Genomic DNA, 23,558 nt, shown 5'->3' with positions numbered 1-23,558 from the left:
AAAACCCACGGTCAAGGCCACGGGGGAAGAATTCGAACGTTATCGCGCAAGACATGGACTTCCTCCATGGCGCCGTGTTAATGGCCTTTATCCTTGCCGCTTCTCTGAGGCTCCATTCCGATGCTGTTCCCCTGGAAGTAGACCTTCGTCAGCTTGGAGGTAAGTAAAGCAGTGGCGATTCCTCCATGTAGGAAGTGAGGAACTTCATACAGTTTCATTTATACTTATTTCCAGTTTTCTACATTTTAAGAATTTAATGAGCGTTATAAAATTTTGAGCGCAATCAAGGTTCGCTACTCGACTGTCAAGAGTCAATGTGCGAGCTGGTGTCGTCCTAATTGCGAGTCCTAACTCCTAATTGCGAACACTTCCTTCCTGAACAGGAATACACTCGAAGGGGTGCATCCTAATTGCGAACACATTTTTCTGCCTTGTGACCTACAACTTTCTCTCAATTTCCCGAGTCCTTTAAACTATATTTTAAAAGACTCTCAGTGTCAGACTTGAGACTGGTCAGTGGCCAGTGTGTCACTGGTGGTGTAAAAGTTGCACCTCAAATTGAAGCATGTTAGTTGTAACATAAAATCCGACATGATTAAAGCCTTCGTCGAAGTACATACATTATAACATTATACATATTGTACAAAAAGAGCTTATTCAATTAATAATACGTACAATTAATGACTTCGTCAATTAATAATGCAGTGAATGTTACGACGTACCCTTGCCAAATTTCAAAACATATGATATTGTTCTTAAAAAAATTAGGGATATCACAAGTCTCCTTGTATTTGTCAGTTCTTCCTGCTTTCCTCTCGTCCAACAAAACATATATTTTCTTCCGCTTGAGACCTACCACGTTCAATTCCATTCTCATAATCATATCATTTGACTTTTTTGCCTCAGCCTCTAAGGATTTAATGAGCTCTGCCACTCTTGGATGTGGTCTACCAAGCTCGCTGTTATTTTATGATTCCATCCCTCCACTGCATTATTTGTCCGGTGCCTCCTGTTGAAACAGTTCCACATATCTTTTGACAGTAAGGGGTTTTCAAGCCACCGGTCCACAAAACAGTCGAAGAACTTCACAAGGTTTTCATTACGAGGATCTTGCTCGTAAATATGAAGCCATCATTCTTCAAGATCTTCTAGGTTTAGAAAAGCTAAAGACGCTCACATACGGATGCTCCTCTTTATTTCTTCATCTTCATTGTGGCACATCGCGCTGCGACGCCAGGGGTCCCAGGTTCGAATCCTGGCTTGGACATGAACGTTTGTGATGTCTATTTCAATTTCATCATATCATCACTCATCTCCGTCTTCGCAAATTAGCCAAAAGTGGCACAAGAAGCGAAATAAAATAAATCAAATCAAAAATCATCTTCATTATAAGATGTAGTCATGCGAATTTCTTGAACTTTCCTCCAAAGACTTTGTGTAAAGTGGAAAACCTGGCCAGCACAGCTTTTTAACGTTTCATCCATAAAAAAATGTGTCTGGGTCTTCAAAATCTCTCTTCCTTTGGTGCTGGCAAAGACCAGAATTTTCGTGTCTTACCCTTACCTGTTGTAAAAACAGGTTTTCAGTTCTGTGTGTTCGCAATTAGGACGTGGAAATATTTCTCAGTTTCATGTGTTCGCAATTAGGACGATTCAGGCACTGTTCGCAATTAGGAAGCAACCGTGCTAGCTATCACCCACTCGTTCCAGATCTGTTGTCCAAAGACGACCGACCGTCCTTGCCTGCCGCTGAGGAACCTTTCTCGTCATCCTACAGGCAGATGAGTGAGGGGCAGTGCAAAAGGGGAAGGGGGGTGCCCAGTTATATACGGTCCGCGAGGAAGGTCCCGTGGGTTCCTCAACAGTGATGCCAACTCTAGCATAATGGTTCTAAACCTAGCAAAATTTGAACTTCGTTGGCACCTAGCACTTTGTGTTTCGCATAATGAAAAATCCAGCATCATCTCAAAAAACGGGCGTCCCTGGGAAACAGAGAAATTGAATTCTAATGAAGATATTATGAGGAAATATTTATTTTAAAAAAACATCTCCAGATCTTGTTCGCACTTCTCTAGCGGACTTGCTTGAAACAAAAGGAAGTATGCCAACCAAGCGACAAGCTTTTACAGGCCCTGATCCATCCTCTTCTTTTTCTTTATCCTCCCCGATTTAACAAGGGAGGAACATTTCATAAAAGGAAATCAGTAGAAAGTTGGAGGTAACTAATAAAACAAACGGACGCTGTATATCACATTTAGCGTAATTTATGAGTTGAAACAGCACCTTTTCTTATTAGGAGGTTGGTATTGGCAAAGCTGTTCTTAATCCACACATAACAGGCAGGGAGGGCTAATCCAAGGTACAGGCGATACATGTCACTGTGTAATTGAACGCATTTTCGAAAACTTTCCTCGGTCTGTTTACTATAACTTCCTACGCCCCAAAAATTCCAAGAATCGCCACTGAAGTAAAGGTCGATCGCTCAAAGAACCAACTTCAAATTCTATTTTTGTCTTTTCCATCAAAAGGCAGGGAGGGTCCTGTAAAACGAAGAAAAAACTGTCTGGATAATTCACACATTCGGATATTCGGGATAATTGGAATAACCCGAATATTCGGATAATCCGTATATCCGAATATTTTTTTTCCGGATTTTCCCTACGCTTGGGCTCTTACCGACCTCCGTAGCGCAATGGTTATCACAGCGTCAGAAAAGGAAGAAAAATACACCAAAACCAGTCAATTCAACCTTTTGACCTCACCATCGGCAACAGCAGCTCTCTTCAGCGCGCCTCTCATCGAATTGTGGCATTGTTTATCCCGCAACACATTCTAGAATGTGTTTATATTTGCTGGGTGAAATAATTAAAAGATATCATTTTATTTTTAAATCTAATTTCTGCATATAAGGGAACGCAGTGCGGTGGACTGTATGTGCGGGAAGTATACAGCACACTGGAAGTAATTCATTGTAGAAAAGTAGTCTTCATTTCTTCTCTTCTAAATTGAACACCTGGGTTGAGCAATTTATTTTATTAGCATATTATTTTATTAGTCATGTTCGTATTTCACTGTATGGATTTTTTACAAATGCTTCATCAAATATGTACTATTCGGATATTCGAATTATCCAGATATTTCCGGAAAGAGTTAATGTAATTGAGGCGTTGCGGATATGAAGGGCGAACTCAACAAACGTACATTGTGAAGGAAATGCGTTTCAAGTTGTCAGGCACAGTGCGAACACCACAAAAACGTGGTAAGGATAGATCAGAAAGTTTCCTGCGTGATTTCCAAAGCTTTTTGTTGAGTTTGCCCCGTGCCTCACAACTTGAAACACATTTTCCTCTAAATGTACTTTTGTTGAGTTCGTCCTTTGTATCCGCAACGCCTCAATTCGAATGGTGAAATTGTAGCGATATTTTACAACAAAAAATATTGTAAGTTGCAGCAACTATTATTATTATTATTATTTTTCAGTACCCTTCGGCACGTAAACCCATGGATCAGAGGTGCCATGAAGGACAGTAGATTAAGTGGTCTCTGACTCATTGATATCTGTGCATTGTGAAAAAGGCAAAGTGATAGATGTTTATTGAAAGGAAGCAAGGCGAATCCAATTTCTATCTAAATAGTACACTCAAGTCTGAACTTGTATACGACGCAAAGCATTTTCAAATCCATTTGAATTTTATGATTTGCAAAGTAGTAATAGTAGTAGTAACTAATAATAATAAAAGTTTCTATGACTTCCCCCTGAGAAGAAATCCTGCGGGCGCTCTTGCAGGGAGGGTCACATGAACACTTGAACCAATCGGCTTGGTCCAGTCAACAATTTTAGGTGGCTAAGCTATTGATAAAACTTGAATGGTGAAAATAACAATATCGATTTGCTTTATGTTACTTCGCTTTTCTTCCACTTTTGGCTAATCGCGAAGCTGAGGACGAAAATGATGGAAGGGACACACAAAGAACACCTATGGTCAGGCCGGGATTCGAATACGGAACTCCTGGCATCGTAGCGTGTTGTGATATACACTCCGCCACGGGAAATAATAATAATAACTGCTACAAAAAAGGTAAAAGTTTCCCGTTCACATACCGCCTTGCAATGAAAGTGCATTAAGAGGATGTGGGGGTAGGACCCACACGTTCTCGATCTCGGCCATTTTGGAGGTGATGTGATCGGCACCACGCTCCCACCGCATTTAACCCCCCCACCACCACCACCACGTACCCACTGATTTGAGGCTGGGTGAGCCCCGGAGTCCCTTTGTGTGGGGACACGGCCGGAAATCGAACCCAGGTCTCCCGCATGGCAGTCAGACTCCCTACCGACTTAAGACTACCGCGGCTTCAATAACAACTATAACTAAACGAACACAAATAAACCAATATTTATTCAAAATGTTATTATTATTATTATTATTATTAAGGGGAGACTTTGATACTCGATCCATCAGATGAGTGAATATCCGCACAATCATTTTCCATTATTTTTAAATATTCTATAGAGAGAGTTTACTGAAATGCAATTATTTTACAGGAAACATTTCTCGGAACCACCATCAAAGGGTCGTTATGCTCCCCTCGACAAATCGATAGTCGGGTAAATGAATAAGCGCGCTTGCACACACACCGCTCTCTTGCAGGGGTAGTTTTCCGCGACAGCGCCGATACTGACAGCGTACTTTTCCCACGCACCATCACAATCAGGGTTCTCGCCATGACCTTGGAGGGAACGCAGGAAAGCCTGATGGCTCCTGCCCTGCGTTGCCAACCTCCTTATAAGAAAAAGCTGTTTAATCTGTAAAATTATGCTAAATGCTGATGAATTGTTCTGGGATCTAAATAATAATAACAATGAATTATTATTATTGATAATTAGTAACAGTAATTTATTTTATGATTATTTTAGGATGATTGTAATTTTAAGTTACGCATCTATTTTTCGAGATGAGTTCAACCTTGAAGCGAGAGAAGGTTTGAGATGATTCATTCGTCGACTACAAAGCGGAACATTTGTTTTATTTGTGCCCCACAACTTTCTGCCGATTCTTGCCATGAAATGTTACTCGTGAGGCAAACGGGAGAATAAAAAGATGATGAAGAGGAGAGGATGTGGTTAGAACGGCATGTACCTAGACCGGAAATGTGATCTGGATGTCATTTTATTTTTAATTTCTTAAATTATCGTTCTTTGAAGCGAATTTCTCCCTCCCAGAGGAGCAAGTTTGCAAATTATGTTAGATTTTCCCATTGTGTAAACACAGACTGCTAGGTGTCAACGAAACTCATCGCTGCCCTGCTTCAAAACAACTTCCAGCTAAATTTATGGCTTGGGTCGGTGTACTCTTTTTCAGTGCCCGAGGCGAAATGAGGCTGGTTCTGACTCTCCATGTGTCGAAGGGAGCTTCGGACGCAGACCCACCATCGGAAGGTCCTTCCACGAAATTTGTCGTGCAGGTCTATGTGTGCGCCTGTCCCATTTAACCCCGTTGTTTCTTGGTGCACACGATACCGAGGTAGGGGTCGCAGCCGATGTTATATCATAATATGAGTTTTGTTGACACCTAGCTTTTGGGAAAAAATATACGAGGGCCTGGGAAAAAATATACGAGGGCCATCCGGAAAGTAGTACCCGTTCGCGCCGTGTGGAGCGCTAGTGACGCGAATAGCCGCCGCTCAAGGTCAAACGACTTCAGTTGACTGTCTGCTCAGTGTGTGCGAAGTTTCGTAGCGCTGTCATTGTAGTTATTGTTTATGTGAGTGTTTGCAATGTTAAAAAAAAAAATGAAAACGCCGCCACTTGTGAAGTTAGGGCTGTGATCAGATTTCTCAACGCCAGGAATGTGCGACCATGTGATATTCATCGTCAATTAAAGGAGGTTCATGGAGACAATGTTATTGATGAGTCGTCTGTTCGGCGCTGGTGTCGAAACTAACTCTGGGAGGAAGAACGTCCAAGATGACGAACGTTGCGGGCGCCCGTTTGTCATTACGGACGAACTGCTGAGTGCAGTTGACGAATTCATCAAGAACGATCGGGGCATCACACTGGCATTATTGACCATAACGTACTTCAAATGTTTTGTCAATAGCTTCATTTGTGTTGTTTATGTTGCCTTGGAGATTGCGCGACAACAATAAAATGGAATTAACTCGTGAACATTTTCGTGCGATGATTTTTTACGATTTTCGACGTGGATTATCAAGACAAGAGTGCATCGATCAACTTACTTCCACATTTGGCGATGAAGCCCCATCCTTTGCCACTGTGAAAAGCTGGTATAACGAATTTAATCGTGGCCGCCATTCGCTCACCGATGAGATTCGCGAAGGTAGTCCAAAATCAGTTGTTGTTCAAGAAAACATTGATGCTGTGCAAAACCTAATACTGCAAGACCGTCATGTGACACACTGAGATTGAGGCAACCATAGGCATTAGTTCCACCAGCATATATAAAATATTACATGATCATTTAGCTGTGAGAAAGGTATGTTCTCGTTGGATCCCACACAATTTGACAAAAACTCAAAAAGACGCTCGCGTCAATTGGTGCAAACAAATGCTCAATAAATACAATCGTGGTGCTTCAAAAGACGTATATAAGATTGTAACAGGTGACGAATCATGGATATATGTATATGAGCCGGAACGTAAACAGCAGTCGACTGTATGGGTGTTTCAAGATGAACCCAATCCAACAAAAGTTGTTCGCGCTCGAAGCACATCGCAACAAATGGTCGCCTGTTTTTTCGGGAAAACTGGTCATGTGGCAACTGTGCCTTTAGAGGAAAGTAGAACGGTCAACTCTGAATGGTACATAACAATTTGTTTGCCAGAAGTCTTCGGTCAAATACGGAAAACAAACAAACGCCGTCGGATCATTCTTCATCAAGACAATGCCAGCTGTCACACATCTCGTCTAACAACCGACTTTATGAACAGTCAAAAATCGAATTGATGGGTCATCCACCGTACAGTCCTGATTTGGCACCCAATGACTTCTTCACGTTCCCGAATGTCAAGAATAAATTGCGTGGACAACGATTTTCGTCGGCGGAAGACGCCGTTGATGCATTCAAAAACCATATTATAGAGGTGTCTCAACAAGATTGGAAAAACTGCTTTAACAAATGGTTCGAACGAATGCAAAAGTGTATTGACCATAAAGGAGAATACTTCGAAAAACAATAAAGCATTTTTCAATGCCAAATTCTTGTTTTTTCATTGTTAGGCTCAAAATATAAATAGTGACCCTCGTATCAATAATTCTCTGCTCTACTTTTATATAATGTGATTTTTTCGATTGAGCATATTCTAGATTAGCATGTCGAATTCTGATAATGTAATCAACCACAAATTTACTTGTATGTGTGTGACATGTATATTTGTAGCTGTAACTTTTAAATGTAATTAGCGGAGACCTATAATTGGGCATAATTGCCTGTTGGTCCCCCAAACTTAAATAAATAAATAAAACTTGCTCCTCTGGGAGGGAGAAATTAGCTTCAAAGAACGATATTTTGAGAATTAAAAATAAAATGACATATAGATTTTATTTCCGGTCTAGGTATATGCCGTTCCAAACACGCCCTCTCCTCTTCATCTTTAATTCATTCTCCCGTTTACCTCGCGTCGCGAGGAACATTTCATGGCAAGAATCGGCAGAAAGTTGTGGGGCACAAATAAAACAAATGTTCCGCTTTGTAGTAGACGAATGAATCATCTCAAACTTTCTCCAGCTTCAATGTTGAACTCATCTTGAACAATTGATGCATAACTTAAAACTGCAAGGCAGGGCCGCCATTAGGGGTGTGCTACGCGTGCCACCGCACAGGGTCTCGCGCTTCGAGATATTAATATTATTGACTCTTTTATTCACATCCATTTCTCGTGAAAAATTGATCAAATTAGAATAGATAAAATAAAAGAGAGGAAGTTACATTAGGAATACAGCTTTATTTACAGTCATTCTATAGAAAAGCCAACCTCCCGATAAGAAAAAGTTTAATCTGTGAAATTATGCTAAATGTTGATGAATTGTGCTAGGATCTAAATAATAATAACAATGAATTATTATTATTGATAATTAGTAACATTAATTTATTATTATGATTATTTTTAGGATGAATGTAGTTTTCAAATTATGCATACTATTTTTCAAGATGAGTTCAACATTGAAGCTGGAGAAAGTTTGAGATGATTCATTCGTCGACTAAAAAGCGGAACATTTGTTTTATTTGTGCCCCACAATCATAATAACAAATTATCAATAAATTCATCAACATCGTAAACAAGGGTCAAATCACACCCACCCGCTTGAATTCTGTATGCTTACAAGAACCGACCTCAATCATGGCTGCTCGATCCCACAATGCAACAGTTTGTGATGTAGGTGAAACACACCTATTCACGAACGGTCACATCTCGCACAGTGGCTGTGTGTTCTAAGGCGTCAAGCTTAGGGCTCGGGCTCAGTGACGGCGCCGGCCTGAAATGTGTGTGTGGGGTGAGGGGGGCTACAGATTTCGGAGTCAAATTCTCTGGGGCTACCTATTACTTGCTAAAAGGTATTTACTTAATACTTTACTATGGTATAATTTTACCAGTGACATATTTTAGACAGAACCAAACATAAATCACTGAGATGTAGCATTTTGGACCATCATATAGGTACGAATATTTTAATAAAATGCAATAATTATATTTTCCTTTCCTAAGCCACTATTTAATGGAATAAGATCACAGACTTACTATTCATATGAAGAGTACAAAATACGCCATAAAAACTACATTCATTATCAACTCGCTAGATATATGAATAAATACTACACGTAACACTATTTGTAAAGGCCCAAACTCACACAGTTGGTGCTGAACTGGCTACCTGGCTGGCAGCGTGACTGGTTTGGAGGAATAGGACATGTTCTAATTGCTACTGGCTTTCCTCAACTGGATTCAGTGGAACAGCCAATCAGAGCAAAGTTTGGCCACGTGAAGATAATCTGTGAGTTTGGAAAGGAGAGTTTTTTGCCTGTGGTTTCCAAGTGCTAGCTGTTTTTGTTAGTTTCTCGATAAGAAAAAATAAATTAAATAGATGACATGAAGTGCATTCGTGTTCAGTTCATTAATATTTAGGTATTTATGCAAAGCGATGAGATGTGTACGTCACAAATATGATTAGCTGAAAATGAAAATCCTTATTATTACAAGTGTATTAAATGTTTGACTTTTTATTTTTAATGAATCCTGCGAATCTCATGTATGAATTGAATATGCATACCAGAGTTCATCAAAAAAACTTGTTTGGTACGTATTAATTACCATATTTTTTCGAGCCAATTTCTAGTCCATACTTTTCTTTTTCAATTTTTAATAAAAGCACAAAGCAGTAATTCTCCCATAACATTCCTCAAATTGCTCATCCATCTTTACAGATTGTCTGCTCTGCGCAATGTTTTATGGGAACAAAAGTCTATCGACAAATACGGTAACAAGTATCGTGTGAGGCGAAAACTAGCAAATGGGTAGCCTACTGGAAATGCAGTTTCATGTGATTCTGGCCTAACTTGTGAGTACTTCTGTGCCAAAATGAGAAAATGGATCACAGCAAAAAATTATGACAAGACACATCTGTTTTTATGAGCAGCTACAACCTTGTTTGAATCAAGATTTCCCAAGCTCTGTAAAGGGCATAACAGATAGAGCACTCAACCTCGGGTTACCAATGTGATTATGAGGTAACACTTGATTTGCAGCAAGCAGCCATTGGTGGGGTATGGACATTTCAATAACACAAAGCTTATAAACTTCGTAAAATGCAATTTTGAATGTTTCACCCATTGCAAGTAGTTGCTGCAGTGTCTTTATTTTGAGTTACTCTCTGCCTTATAGTGTGCCATAACTCTAAACTGTCCAAATCACAACAGCAGGGAGCAGCGAAAGATTGTACATGGTTCCGACATGAACTCTAAATTTTTTTTCCTGAGTTTTCCAGAATTTTCAATTTTTTCACAGTATTACAAATTACATTACTACTATAAATTGATTATACAATGTCTTCCTCCATTTCCCCTCATAGACATACCATCACCACCTTTATTATTATTATTATTAATGATTTTGGCCAATTTAAGCATATTGGTGTATTGGATATATTCATAATATTCATAAATAGCAATTTAGTGCAATATTATGCCATTTTATTATTATGAATAAAACCATATAATTCATATGTTATGTACACGCAACAGATGGTAATCAGGTGCAATGCCAATTGCTACACCACCGTGTGCACAATGACCCCAAGGAAGCTTGTCGGTGCGGTAGTGTGTATCCATTTAGAATCACTGATTCGTTAGGGCAAAAATGTCTCTCTTGGAGACAAATGAGGCAGGGTCAAATTCATAGATTAAAAGTTCCAGTTCTTCAATTTGTGTGTGGAAACCGTTAAGGTTCCATTGAGACAAGATGCTATGATGTAAGGATTAGCATTGCCTTCTAAGGCATACTTTGTGCTTTGTCCCTCTCACCTTCGTGAATTCATCCTCAGGTAGGGACACAGAGGGTGATGGGGAAGGGGAAACATGACCACACTGTAACCCCGCCACCCCCGAATTTTACTTTTGGCACTATACAGGCTGGTAATGTCATTCACCAGGCATTTGCCATACCCACACCCTACCATCGGATTGCCACATTGTGTACCGTGATTCACCACTCCACACAACGGTTTTCCACTGTTCTATGATCCAGTTTCAACACGCCTTGCACCACATGAGGTGCCATTTGGCATTTGCCTGTGTGATGTTTGGCTTATGGGCAGCTGCTCTAACATGGAAACCAAGTTGCCGCACCTCGCACCAAACAGTCATGGTGCTTGGAGTAGATCCTGATGCAGTTCGGAATTCCTGTGTGATGGGGGCAATGGATGATCGACAATTACTCTGTGCGACCCTCTTCAACACTTGACGGTCTCTGGAGGTCAAGATATTAGGTCAGCCTGCATGCTTTTGGGCTGTACACATTCCTTCAAGTTTCCACTTCACTATAACATTGGAAACTGTGGACCTAGGGATGTTTAGGAGGGCGGAAATCTCGTGCACAGACTTCTTACACAAGTGGCACCTAACCACCTGACCACGTTGAGTCGGTGAATTCCTCAGGCCATCCCATACTGCTGTCTCGCACTGTCTGCAGACTACTGAGATCGCTGACCATGTGTCGCCCTCTATGATAAACACACGTTTTGCAGTGTGTCCAGATACTTTTGATCACATAGGATATATGTTAACCTGACTTGCACTGATTGTAAATATACGGGCAAATATTCTCTATAATCTGTTAATTGCATGAAGTCTAAGTATTTGCATTAACTGAAAAAAATAATACATGCTCAACATTTACATATTTATGTCAAATAAGCGTGATTTTTAATATCAACTTTTTTCTCATTACAGAGCAAGATATTTACTTCCTAGCGCCAAGATTTGGAGTTTCCAATGGCCACTCAACTGGTGTTGGAAATTATTCTGTCTCATTTGTGCCCTTATTCAGTCTGATAGCCAATTTTCTTCCAAACATCTTTAGAAGATTCACAAACTTTAATAATCCTGAAAGCCGAAGTAAGTATCTGTGCAAGCAAATTGTGACATTTTGGTTCCCATTTTGCTACAAGATATTCAATGTTTTAAAATATATTAGTGGGGAATGTACATTTACAGTACCTACTACAAGGTACTAACCCTAGATTGTTGTATATAAATACTCATTAGAAATGTAATTATGTAAAGCTCTGTATAGATTGAGTCCTGTAGGAAGGCCAAGATGAAGATCGGGGAGATAATGTTGAGATGGACCTATAAGAAATCGGTAAGGATGGAAAAGATTGGATTCATCTTGTACAGGATAGGAGCAGATGGAAGGCTTGTGTTGCTGCAGCCATAAAACTTTTTGTTTAAGAAAGCTGGAGAGTTAGTTAGTTCTTTGAATTTGAATTTAAAATTTTGGGTGCATCAGCACTTAGGCTATTTTGCACCCGTCACATTATACGGGGTCCAGCCCCTTACCCTAACTAAAATAGCATAATTGCAGTGTCGTGTTACGAAAATATTAAAATATTCTGACTTTCGTTAAAAGCTGAGGCTGTAAGGGGCACTCAGCACACACAAGGACAAAACACACAAAATTATCCTGGCCATAGTGACAGTCGCCAGAGCCTAATTAGTTAGTTCTGTATGGATTGATGTTGGTCGGTATAACCTATAACCTATAAAAATTTATTAACAATTGTTCAAGTAATAGTATTGGAACCAGTAAGATGTTGGTTGGTATAACCTATCTATATGGCATTCAAAATCACTTTCCATTGTTGGATTAACATCTCTCTCAACTCTATGATCTAATCTGACTTTAGTGCACCATCATTGGAAGTGACCAAGTACAGAAGGTTGATCGGTCTATATGTGTCCGATTTTAAAACTTCACCCCTGCTCACAGAATCGACCGATCTGAATGATTCAAACAGCAGGAGAAAGCCAAAGGCCTCTAGTATCGTGCCAAGTTCGCATGTGTGTGGTGTGTGCATCATGGCTCCCAAGGTGAACCGGTTTTGGGAAGGCTACGTTGTAGCACTTTTCCACACCAAGTTTTCCGTGACACATTCAAAAACAGTGCGGGGAAAATGATCTGCATTTGGGTTAACGACCATGAAGAACATAATTAATCGACAGAAACATCACGACGTTCCAGCACTTCGTTCACCCACAAAGGGGAGTAGAAAGCGACCGTGTACTGTGGTGACTCCACCTGTAGCTCGGAAGTTGCACCGAATGGCCCTACAGGAAAACCCTCCTACGCAACGTGTGATGGCAAGATAAGTGCACGTGGCAGTCAACTGTGGTCAACTGTGAACTGCAACCTATGTGACACATTAAAACTCCGGATGGTGTTTAAAAGTCGTGGACACTTCCTCACTGCGGCCCATCGGAGGGAGAGAAAGACTCACTGCAGGTGCCTCTACGAATGCCATCTATTTGGGGAAAAGTGCAAGTTTGTTGCGCCACTCGATGAAGCATGGATTTATCTATCCGATTGTGGCAAATTCGAGCCGTAACGTACACCCCACGAGAAAAAAACCCATCCTGACTTCATCCATCAGTGCAACGCAAGTTTCGCAAAGGGATTTCTGGGTGTCGCGGGATACTGCTATGAAGGCAAGTTAACAATTCGGCAGGTGCCTAAACATTGCATTTTATCAGCAACATATCCTCACACCAATTTATACAGACGATCTGCCCCGTTTGTATGGAAATGCAATAAATCAGGCCCGTGTGCGTATGGATAAGGCCTCATCACATACATCTCTTCCTACACAGATATTTCTGCAACAAATGGCGGCAGACACCGGCATCCAGGCTATTCCTTTCCAGGACATACCAGTGAAGTGACCTGATGCCAGTCCCATGGATTTTTGCAGGTTTGGCCTATTGAAATGACCACTTGCATCTCATCGTGTCACCACTGTCCATGGCCTCTGGAAAGCCTGCCAGGAGGAGTGGCTCAAGATTCCCGTTCCTGTACTTCAACGGAGCCTCCTACAATGGAAGTTACGGTGCAGGGCTATTGCCAGGACCCATGGTGCTCACATGGAGGGCAACCGCTGGTGGTCCCGTGGTTTTTCCTAAATTAGGTGAGACGTCAAAATCGAACACATATAGACGGATCAACCTTCTGTAGAACTTGAATATTTCCTGGATATCGGTTTTCAATTTTGTTTCGTTTCCTCCACATGCCAAACACTTCTTGAAGTCAAGTAGATAGAACACGTTAAAGGATATATGTAAAGAATGGAGCCCATACATGGAGGGTCCAAAAGTAGGATGACTCAATATCTACCATTCTGTGGCACCTAATCAATTTCATTCATCTCTGTGGGCTTAACATCACAAATGTACCACACCTGTGCAGAGGATGCAACATTTACTGCATTGCAAACTTTACTGTCCAACATATTCAGCACAAATTTGTGAGAAAGGCTCAAATCGTTCCTAATATCAGCAGAGAAAAGATGCATTGGGCTCACGCGTTGCATCTGCTAACCATTGTGTTCAGATTGTTCTCAGCTCAGGCAGCAAGTGGCACACATTGTACATTTCATAAAACCTGTATAGGCAAGAGTTTACAAGTGGTTTTCTCATGGATGAATTTATATAACCCACTGTATCAGTCTATATGAATATCCTTGTCCAGGTGATTCCAGATAAAAAAAAAAAAAGCAGCAGCTTAATGAATGGTTGATGGGTTGGCTGATTTGGTGTTGTAAGTCCATTTTATACACAGTAAAGCTAATCGGGACTTGACCTACAGTTTAAAGTGGGATCCGAACCACTATGTGCCTCCACCGGGTATCGAACCCAGGACCGCTTAATGAATGGATTATCTAGAGTTGTCATTTGGCTTCAAAAAGTTACACATGTGAACATGCCTCTATACCCATGCCAACATATTTGTAATCCTAGTCATGTTGTACCAAAACAAATGTACAGTGATTAGAACATGTGAAACAGGTCGTGTTACACACAATCAGTACCACTTTGAATAGGTGAGAGTGTATGAAATGTTTGAGAAATGGTGAGACACAAATGACTGACTTTCGCCAAGGAAAGTCCTAATACATGTTATCATCACAGGGTGGCCATCACCTTACGTATTACAGCCTCTCACCCCCCACACACATACACACACAAATATATAAAGGATCTGTGCAATTCCAGTGTTTACAAAAAATCTAATCCAATTCAATTAAACAGTGTATATATATATATATATTTAAAATATTTAATTTAAGGAACGGAGTTTGCATTTGCTATTTCACATACTTAGACTAGAAATACATCTACAAAGTAAACAGATTTAGAAAATTCTGTTTTATTTTTTACACAGCCTTCTTTTCTTTTCCTTCCTCGATAATAGTAAATGTTAAACTGTGAAAAACTTGCCTCAGGGCATTAGTAAATATGTTTAAATTCAATGGGTTTGGATTAATAAAAGTTGCAATTTTTCATGTCTACAGAGAAAAATTCACATAGAATTCACGCATAATTCCCCGAGCCAATAATTCACGCATAATTCCCGGTGAGTAGCCGGGAAAATTGTGCATTTTGAAATAGCTCTATCATTGTTCTACAAGGAAAGACACTGCTCGAAGTTCGTTTAAAATTTTGACCACAAGTTTTTTGATTTCTGGCTCACTGTGCAAGAGACCCGATGAAGTACAACAAAAAAGTTTATTACATAGTTTGATGAATAAGTTCCAAGATGGTTAATGATTTGTTTATAAATATATAGTGAATGATAATGTACGGAATTTGTACCAAATAATGCATTGGGATCTATTGCTACCACGCATCTCTTAGTGTAGAGCTTAATATTACCTTATGCTTTGGCACACATGAGATGTGCTGGGTAGGAACTTAACCCTTTCTGGGCAGGACTTACATCGAGTTTTCCCAAGGAGACAGGAAGTTTTCGTTTTTTTAAAAAAAAATCATAGCAAATATGTCATTGTCTTATAATTTAACTTTTTTCCTAAAATCTACAACACTCCCTCTTTCCACAGATATATAATGTGTTACATTTTCTATAAATTTTCTCACATTTATTAATTTCTTCTGTAACAATTTTTCGGAAGTAAAAAAGAAGTATAACATTGCACAAAAGTTGGTGAAAATGTATTCTAAATAGGTAAAATAAAATTAATTCATGAAAATAATGTAAAAACTTATTATTAGAATTGAAATCATCACTAAATGCCAAATCTGAAGCAGAATCATCGTAAAAGTTTCCACAATATGGATATAAATTAATAAATGCTACTCTCAAGATTATAAACACAATTCAACACAAGTACAAGTAAGATTCAGCAACAAAGAAAATACGACATCTAGTAGTTGAAATTTGAAGAGGTTTTTTTCTTATATTGGTACTTTAGGAGTATCGGTGAAAATTTCATATTGGTCTATCCCAAATCCACATAAGTCAAACTTTAATCAGCACTCCTGAGAAGTTAGTGCAGATGGACATGCAACAAAATAGTATTCAGCTGGAAATGTGCGACTGTCTCTGTCCGTGATACTGATATGGGATATGTTGCCTTGATACAGGGTATTTAAATTGGTAATAACTCAGAAACCCGGGCATTTTATGTGATTTTCAGCAATGTTAAACAATATATTTTTTGGTCTTACTATACATGTGTTATACATCAAAATAAAGGCAATTTCTTGCCCACCCGATAAAAAATAAACAATTAGAATCTGTGTATTCTTGGGTGTGCCAGAGATGTTCAACATAGTCCTTGTTTTTCATATAATGAAAACATCTGTACTTCTAATACTAAACAGTGGCGGCAATTGGGTTAAAAAACTAGGGGGAGCAAGAGCAATTTACTTTTCTTTGGTACATAAGGTAAAACAAAAAGTGGGGGGCAACTGTCCTTCCCCTCGCCCCCCATAATCGCCGCCACTAACACGTAGTATGAAACGCAGGCCGTGTGTAAGTAAATAAATAAGTGTTCCATTTCTTTCGATATTTCAAGTAAACTTATTGGTCAAGTGCATGGGCGCTCAAAGCAGTTTTCTCAGGGGGGCTCTTCAAGATAAGCACGAGTATGGGATTCAATGTGTTAACCCAGAATGCCTAGAAGCTCTGAACATGTACCTTATGATATGGCACACACAGGAAATGTACTTCATACAAAAAAAATGCAGTCTTGGCCAGGACACGAATCTGAGTCTTCAGCATGCCATGCCAGTTTTCACTTCTGCTGTTTTTATCTGTGTGTGTTATCGTATGACATGAGCCTGGAATGAAATTCAACTTCTTACATAAATAAATATTATCTCCATGTTACTTTGTATATCTATAACCCATAGATTGACATTGTCGCCATTTACAAAAGGCTATTTGTTTTAGCTTAGTTAACATCGCGTCATCAAAATTGTCAGACCATGAAGGGTGAAATAATGGACTCCTTCGCACAGGAATAAACTTAGAACTCTGATAAATATATAAAGTTGCCATAACAAGAGAAATGTTAATTTTGTGTAATAAATATAGTTCTAAAATCAAATTTAGATTTATATTCACCTTTTTAACACTCAAATGCCATTTTATATATTGCGTTACGTATCAGATAATTTAATCATGAATTGGTGTTTAAATAATATAGTTTCAAAGTTCAGCTCTAATTGTTATTGTAAGGCAGCTATCATCCACTCCCCTGGTACATATGTGTGTATTATCTCTCCTAGGACTTCAGAGCTCACTGAAAGGCACAGTTGATGTTGGATTTGGATATATTGGGAGCAGAGGCAGTTTCTGCAGTCCTTCCCACATTGGACAATGGCGAGACCTATCAGACTGCCGCCAGTTTTATGTATGTGACTTCAATCCAGATGCACTTTCCACTTGTAAAGAACTGACAAAGAATGAATCTTCAACCAAGGGGAAGGAGAAAACTAACAAGAAGGATGCATCTACCTTGGTCAAACAGCATCGAAGTGAACGGGAGGATGATATGGATGGCTTGGAGACTGAAACGTTTCTCAGTCCCTGCATGGCAATGACAATTTTCCGATGTCCTGAGGATTACATTTACTATCCAGAAGAAAAGCATTGTGTAGAAGATGATTTGGAGCATTCAGAAGCATGTACAAGATATTCCAAAGTTGTAATTTAACAATAAAATTATTGCCGATTGACATTATCAATACCTCTATAAATGTACACTTCACACTAGCCTCAGATGAAAGAAAGCAAAGACTCTCTTGCATTACGAGATTCAACCATTTTGCCACAATGCATTTTCCAAGCTTACAGTTTTTCTTCCCCTAAAAACTGTAGGGAAAAAGATTACTAAACTTGAAAAATTAATTTGAACAGGAACACCATTCTTCACTAATTTTGTGTAAAAGGTTTCACCTGACCACTCTTTCACTTTCAAAAGGATGCTTAGCTTGGTAGACAGAACAGGCAAATTGCTCAACGTGACTAGCCCTTGTGAAGCTGAGATATTATTTAATGCCCCCAGTAACTTCTTTCAATCGTCGCCACAAAAATATTATTCACTCACTGCACTACACCCAAGACTTGGCGAGATTTCGGCCACTAGTGAGAGAGAAGTCCTGGCCTTCATTGGTTTTCTTTGAATTGAATTGAATTGTTGCTTTAAGTCCACTTTAAGCACAGAAGGGCTAATCGGGACTGAACCTACAGTTTAAAGTGGGATCCAAACCACCACTATGTGCCTCCACCAAGCATCGAACCCGGGACCCCTTGATTACAAGACGACGACATTGCCATTGTGCCATCAGGGTTTTCTTATTTTTTAGCTGAAGTCATAAATCATCCACGATCATTCAACTCCCCAACTTCAAAAACAAAATTTTCTTCTCACCATGGTAACACATTTACCCTATGGTAACACTATTAAGCAGGGTTTCGGAGGGAAGCAGATCAACGCTCCGGCTGTTGCCCACGGTCCAGAGCAAGGAGCGAGATTCTAAGAAATGGTTAGCTCTGCTCTGGCTAAGACATCGCTCCGCTCCGGAGCGAGGAGCGTAATTTTAGAAAATGGTTCATTCCACTATGGAGAGAGTGCTACCTTGACACACTCTGCTCCAAATCGGAGCAGAGGAAGTTGGAAATTTTCTCACTCCGCTCCGGAGCGAGGAGCGAAATTTTAGGGAACGGTTCATTCTGCTCTGGAGCGGAGCGATATTCTAAGAACTTGCCCTCTCCACTTCGGAGCACTCCGAGGTTGGATAATACGAGTGTATACAGAAAACTAACTATCAAAGGTTCCGAGTACATTAGTAATTTTGTTTGTGAAATTTGTACGGCATTTGAACATCGCCTGTTATTGTTGTTATAAAACTGATTATTACTGAAGCTAACGGCACGGAAACAGTCCAGTCAAGATCATGTCACTTACCTACAGTGTTGCCAATAAGCAAGGAATAATCCTTACACAATACACCAGGGAAGGCACAATCAACTGCATGCGTACAACGCACAATGTGTCAACTGTGAAGCATAGAAGAAGTGTGGCAAACTTGGAGGGCCAGGGGTGTGGAGGAGGCAAGGGGAAGCTTCGATCTTCACTCGACTGTTTTCATGAAGAGAGCAGTATTATTATTATTATTACTATTTTCATTATCACTTTCACTACTCTACTACTACTTCTGGGGACAATATATTTCAATAGCAGGTGTGCCACCTGTGGTTTTATAAGTTGAGAGAATAGAACCTCTCTCATTTCATTTCCTGCCACCAGGGATTGCGACTGAAACTCATTTCAGTTCAACTTCTGGTTCAGGCTAAGCACTTCGGCATATCGGCCCGACGCGCCGCGGGAGAAGTGAGTTATTCCGGAATATTGATTCAAGTGACACTGGCTAAACTACTGCAGAGAATCCATTCGACCTTCTAAAGGCCAGGAGCACGCATACGAAAGGCGAAGTAACTTATGCGGAGGAAGATAAAAGGCAGACAGGTGTTCATGCAAAACACTCGCTGGTGCATGATTGCCATATCTAACTTTCTTTTACGCTGGTTATGTATGATACTTTGAATGCAGTGAAAGGGGAAAGTTTAAAGTAATTGCAAATTCAGGTTGCTAATTATAACTTTTCGATTTTTGAATGTATGAAGTTAAAAATCGGAATCATGCTTATTAATGTTACTGTAAACACGGTCAATTAGGAAATGTTTTAATTTGAAATACAGAGTTGTCATATCTAACTTTTTTAAAATCCTGACACTAGAAAGTTGAAAACTGGCTTAACCAAAAATGTAAGTTGCCACATTTGGTTTAATTTTATGAAGGTATCAAGTCGAAAATCGGAATGCTGTTTGTATACTGCCGAACAGGGGAATTTAAATAGTATGAAATACAGGGTTGTCATATCAATTATTTTTCCCAATTTTAAAGGCAGGAAGTTAAAATAGGTATTTAATGGTTACATATGTATACTACTGCAAAAATTACAAAATAAGGAACTTATAAAAGACAGAAATGTCTGGTTGCCTTATCTTAACATTTCAAGTTTGTAAGCAGTAACCTGGAAATAGGCATGGTGGTTATAAGAAAATTGCAAAAATTTTGGAAAAATGATGAATGGAATGTTGCTATATTTAACTTTCCGAGTCTAGAAAGCCAGAAAACATATACGTATAAAATTAATATTTTTTTTGTATTGTGTACGTTGTACACAGCAAACTGAAAGCAAGTTTTCAGTAATGAACAATGTGTAGTCAGCAGATAAGTCGAAACAAGATGTATAAACCTTAATAACCGTGATAAACACAAAATGTAATATTACCTACTTGGATAGGGGCATGTCCTGAATTTTATGGTTTCATTTTGAAAAACAGGGCTGCGAGAAATACGTGCCTTCCTCACTGATGGCATTTGATTTGATTTTTGTTACTTAGCTTTGAATTTTGGCTAATTGCGACGATGACAATGAGAGAATTGATAAATGTGTACTGAAAAAAGAAAAAAAAAAGTAGCGTGCTGTGCCCCGATAACATAGTGGTAACAACGTCGCCTAGTAATGAAGGGGCACTGGGATCGATACCCGGTGGAGGGACATAGTGGCTCGAATCACACTTTAGGTAGGATTTAAACTGTAGGTCTATTCTCGATAGCATATTGTTGAGTCTTAAATCCACCAAAAGTCCATAACAATCTTAAATCCACCAAAAGTCCATAACAAAAGGCATTGTTTCAACATATGTTGAATGTATAATTGCAATGTATATTGTGATAAATTAATCCTTAAGCAAATATAAATTTGTAATTCTGTTTAACAATAAGATACTTCACTTTCCTTTACATCTATTCACAAGAGCATAAAAATAAAACTTGGAAATTCATTTCCAAATGAACAATCTCTTATTCATATCTTTTACGTATGTGTGTGTGTGTGTTTTCTGAAATCTGGCAAAGTCCTAATAATGTATTCACTTCATAAGTGTCTATTACATAACAGAAAGCATCATTGGGTATTCAATATCAGACGAATAACAAATTCCATGGGAATATTTCTGCGAGTTCATGGATGTGAGTTCAGCTCTCAACGACAAATGGTGTTGGTTTGATCCACGTTAATGTCATTGGTGTTTCTTTTGTGTTTGTTTCTCTATCACATTATATTTCTTTTCCATATTTTCTGTGTCCTATTCTTTTACCGACTTATCTAGGATTTGTTTAAAATTACGGATCATGAGAAATATACGATTAAAGGCAAGGCAAAGGTAATAGTCCGGAAAAGACAAATTGAAACTTAAACTTAGTTGAAAGGACAATTGGTCATTGTTGATTACAATTATAGAAATAACTTGATCGAAATAATACTTGGGTTTTCTTTTACATACATTTTTGTAATTCTTTTTGTGCACCTTTCCATTCCTACTTGAACAGGTAGACTATAAATAAAAACTCGGCGTGATTTCCTTCAATTCATTATTACAGTATAGATCTTCCATGATTCTCGTGGCTTATGATGCATAGAATTAACAATTACGGATTTTTCTTTGTTGTTCTTGTATGTTGATTTAACAAATCTAGTCACCTTATAATTCCATTAACCGAGATTGGTTGGAAAGATTTCTCCATAAGCATGGACGTCCGGAAGGGAGGGGGCCACGCCACCCGGAAATGAAAGTCAATCAAAAAGTACATATTTCACCCATATAATTTCATTTCAATCACAGTAATATATGTTAATTATTGCAAGGGCGTTGCAGGAACATGATAACTTCAAACTGAAGAATTTTTTTAAAGGGAGTAATACTATTTTGGGGAAATTCTGCCTCATTGTCGTCGTCCGCCCTCCCTTGGAAAAATACCTTGCTTGTCCCTTCCTGGAAAAAATCCTGAAGATGTCCATGTATCAGTGGTGTTAAAAATTTCATTATCCTTTAGTTGAAATTTGTCCCAGATATGGGACGAAAAAGTAAGTGCCTTGTCGTAATTTGGTGCAGATAAGCACCATGCAGCTTTAGATACAATTATCGAGGGTTTGCCACACTTATATTTGTATATTGAGGTGGGAACACTGACAGTCCTTTCCGGAACATATTTTGCAATCGTGTTTTCCAAACTTTTCCCTTCCAACATGCCCATGTCACGTGTTCGAGTCCTGAGTTGACAGAGAAGCAATAAATGCTTAGTATTTATGACGCTGTTTTGGTTCAAGCTTAAATGCTGTGACTCACCAGAGATAAGGCACAGGGTCGTCTTTGTTCTTGAATTTTTGGAGCTTGCTTGCAACAGGAGGTCCTGCTAAAGTGGGTGGGGGGAGGGGGGCAGGGTCAGATTTCTGTCACCTCTATGCTATAAATGAAATGCAGCTGGAAGCTAGGAAGAAGCATGGATAAAACAAAGCCGGATTGAAAAGGCTCCCCCTGCACTTTTAGGAGAGGCCTCACCAGAATTGGTCTGAGCAGTGAGCGCTGATGATCTAGCTGCAAAACAAAAGTTATCCGAAGTAGATTGGTCCCATAGTGTCCGAGTGATAACAATTTTATGAGTATATGCAAATTGGCTATTTTTTGTAAAAAAAACAGATTTACATTTTGGCTCATTATTTAAACTGTATTGCACCCACAAACATCGAAACAAGTTTCATTCTGTTGCGAAAGGTTCATTCGTTGAAAAAAAGGCAAAAGTTCGGGTTTTCTTCCCAAAATAGCTAGAGAAGAGTGGGCAAACTCCACATTTTTATGTTTATTTTTATGTTTTTTTCATTGATATTCGGGGGATGCGACCTCCGCCCATAGCCCCCCGCAATTGGGGCTTCCAAATTTTACAAGGTTGCATGCGCTGATGTTCTAGCTGCAAAACAAAAGTTATCCGAAGTAGATTGGTCCCATAGTGCCAGAGTTATTACGATTTTTCTCCATTAAGTATACAAATTTAAATTTTGCGCTAAAAAGCCTCAGCGACACTGGGCTTACTTTCGTCAGACCCGCGCAGCGTACTAAAGGTTAAATGTCCATATATCACCGTTGACAAGCACACATAATATGCATGTAATGATACAAGAGAACACAGCTTTTAAAGGCTTCCTTTTATGACAGTGAAGAGAAGAACAACACGTGCAAGTAATACTTTTAAAAGAGAATAACCTAGCTAGAATCGGGGTAGCATAATTCTAATACAACTGGCAACACTGGATCTGTCTGGCAAAGGCGATGTCTCTACCATGTACGGATAAGTCGAACGCAACGTACAGCGCAGCGAACGAAGTTCTCAACCCCGAAAGCACACACAAACAAGCTATGTACCAGTTTCACCCTACTCCCCTCTTGAAATGGGCACAAGACCAATGCGCTAGCGGATTGCACTGAGTCACCTGCAAGGAACACGGAATACGGCACAAAACGAAGCTGTCTGTTGTATGAGGGAGGTGGGTCCGACAAGTCCGCAAAGCAGACAAACTGATTGCTTGAAATTATTTGTAACCCATTCAACACATAACATT

The 23,558-nt window shown here is 39.4% G+C and overlaps 2 protein-coding genes across 5 annotated transcripts in view; one reads left to right on the top strand and one right to left on the bottom strand.

The window, feature by feature from the left end:
- The window catches only part of LOC145998875 (phosphatidylserine lipase ABHD16A), a 130,358-nt gene that overhangs the window by 16,023 nt on the left and 90,777 nt on the right, over positions 1 to 23,558 (bottom strand). The gene's annotated exons all lie outside the window — the stretch shown is intronic.
- LOC145998636 (uncharacterized) lies at positions 41 to 17,746 on the top strand. The gene is made up of 3 exons (XM_083135102.1): positions 41 to 159; positions 11,466 to 11,630; positions 17,319 to 17,746. Exons 1-3 carry the CDS (start codon positions 54 to 56, stop codon positions 17,744 to 17,746), a joined length of 699 nt encoding a protein of 232 aa, XP_082991228.1. The 5' UTR covers positions 41 to 53.

This window comes from Lepisma saccharinum, chromosome 14 (genome assembly GCF_977018435.1).
Source record: "Lepisma saccharinum chromosome 14, izLepSacc3.1, whole genome shotgun sequence".
Classification (NCBI taxonomy): Eukaryota; Metazoa; Arthropoda; class Insecta; order Zygentoma; family Lepismatidae; genus Lepisma; species Lepisma saccharinum.
This window is presented reverse-complemented; position numbering and strand designations above follow the sequence as displayed.